We start from the raw sequence: 2,167 nt of genomic DNA, 5'->3' as shown, positions 1-2,167 counted from the left end.
TGCCCCCAGGCAGTGCCCTGTGAACAGGCAGGATCTGTAGGGCCAGGGGGAGGGCACAGAGGGTGGGATGGTCTGTGTGTGCTGACAGGGAAGAGACATGGACAGGGAAACACCGTCCAGGAGGAGAATCTCCAGGCAGCTGGGAAATGATCAGAAATGAGAGGAAACTGAACCCAGAATTGTTATGGGAGGGAGAACAGAGAAAAGTCCCTGTGATCCCCTGCAGTGCAGATCCCTCCTGTGAGCAGCCCCCTGGCCGACTCTCCCACCCAGCAAAACCTCTGTCCTCAGGGCCGGGGGCTCCAAGGCCCTGGCCTCTCTCACACCCACCCTCACTGCATTTTCCTTCTTGCTCCACTGCTCTGGGTCACTGTTGTTTTTGATCTTGTTCTTGCTGTCAGGCTCTCTGGGGATGGCAGTTTCAGCTGCAGAGTTACAGCCTGATCTTGTGGGTCCTTTCCTGCAGGTGTGTCCATGGGAACATGTGTCCCAGCTTTGCTCTGACCTGTGGGGCTGTGGGCAATGCAGTCTGTGGGGCTGGGGAATGAGCTGAGTCTCCCTTAGTCAAATGCCATCATTAGAACACTTCACTATATCCTTGAGGTTTCCTTCCAAGCTGTGAGCTTCCCTCCAGGATGCAAACCTGCCCTCCAGCATCTGTGTGTTATCTGAATGCCCTGAGGAGAAGTGCAGAGATGCTGCGATAGAGAAAATGCTGTTGGGTTTGTGAAACGAGCCGTGTGTGTCGTGGTCCAAACACAGGGTACTGAGACCTTAGGAAAGGGTGAGACATGTCATGGTTTCATCTGACAAAACTGAACCCCAGGTCTGTCCCCTGCCCCCCATTCCCATGACCCCATGCTGCAGAGCAGGGCTGACTCCTCTGCAGCCAGTGGGCACAGGCCCTGCTCCTCACGGCACATCCAACCAACACCTCCCAGGGCTCAGCCACGGAGCTGAAGGAAGGTCTGGAAAAGGACAATGGGAGTGGATTAGGGCAGGGTGTATGAGAAATGGCTTTGATTTTGCTCAGAGAAATGTCCCGTAACTTGTTACTGTCTTTTCTTGGTCTGCCAGTGCCCCAGGCTCATTGGCAACAAATGTCCAACAGCAGCTCCATCACCCAGTTCCTCCTCCTGGCGTTCACAGACACTGAGGAGCTGCGGCTCTTGCACTTCTGGCTCTTCCTGGGCATCTACCTGGCTGCCCTCCTGGGCAACGGCCTCATCATCACCACCATAGCTTGGGACCAGCACCTCCACACCCCCATGTACTTCTTCCTGCTCAACCTCTCCCTCCTCGACCTGGGCTCAATCTCCACCATTCTCCCCAAGTCCTTGGACAATTCCCTCTGGGACACAAGGGCTATCTCATTTTTGGCATGTGCTGTACAAGTCTTTATCTTTCTCTTGTTTATTGCAGCAGAGTATTTTCTTCTCACAGTCATGTCCTATGACCGCTACGTTGCCATCTGCAAACCCCTGCACTACAGAACCCTCCTGGGCAGCAGAGCTTGTGTCCACATGGCAGCAGCTGCCTGGGCCACTGGGTTTCTCATTGCTCTGCTGCACACGGTCAGTACATTTTCACTGCCACTGTGCAAGGGCAATGCCCTGGACCAGTTCTTCTGTGAAATCCCCCAGATCCTCAAGCTCTCTTCCTCACACTCTTACTTTAGGGAAGCTGGGCTTATTGTGGTTAGTGTCTGTTTAGGATTTGGATGTTTTGTGTTCATTGTGCTGTCCTATGTGCAGATCTTCAGGGCCGTGCTGAGGATCCCCTCTGAGCAGGGACGGCACAAAGCCTTTTCCACCTGTCTCCCTCACCTGGCTGTGGTCTCCCTGTTTATTTGCACTGGCATGTTTGCCCACCTGAAGCCCCCCTCCATCTCCTCCCCATCCCTGGACCTGCTGATGTCCGTTCTGTACTCGGTGGTGCCTCCAGTTGTGAACCCCCTCATCTACAGCATGAGGAACCAGGAGCTCAAGGATGCCCTGAGGAAACTGATGACTGGATTATTTTCTAAATCAATAATCTGACCATCATCTTCTGCATTACAGTTATAGTGTACATTGTTGCAGGCCCAGCCTGTCTTCTGTATTTTTTGTTGCTGCTTGTGGTTTTTCACATGTGATAATATTGTCATCCCCTTTCAAATTCACTGTCA

General features: G+C 53.1%; 1 protein-coding gene across 1 annotated transcript; it reads left to right on the top strand.

Annotated features, from left to right (window-relative positions):
- The first annotated feature begins 332 nt into the window (after positions 1–332).
- On the top strand, positions 333–2,167 carry LOC135575959 (olfactory receptor 14A16-like). The gene has a single exon (XM_065037700.1). It carries the CDS (start codon positions 1,014–1,016, stop codon positions 2,037–2,039), a length of 1,026 nt encoding a protein of 341 aa, XP_064893772.1. The 5' UTR covers positions 333–1,013; the 3' UTR covers positions 2,040–2,167.

This window comes from Columba livia, chromosome 21, assembly GCF_036013475.1.
Source record: "Columba livia isolate bColLiv1 breed racing homer chromosome 21, bColLiv1.pat.W.v2, whole genome shotgun sequence".
In the NCBI taxonomy this organism is placed as follows: Eukaryota; Metazoa; Chordata; class Aves; order Columbiformes; family Columbidae; genus Columba; species Columba livia.
Note: the sequence above shows the minus strand (reverse complement) of the source record. Positions and strands in the feature narration are given on the sequence as shown.

Excerpts from the sequence above, each read along its gene's own strand:
- LOC135575959 (XM_065037700.1), top strand. The coding sequence starts at position 1,014 with ATGGCTTTGATTTTGCTCAGAGAAATGTCCCGTAACTTGTTACTGTCT.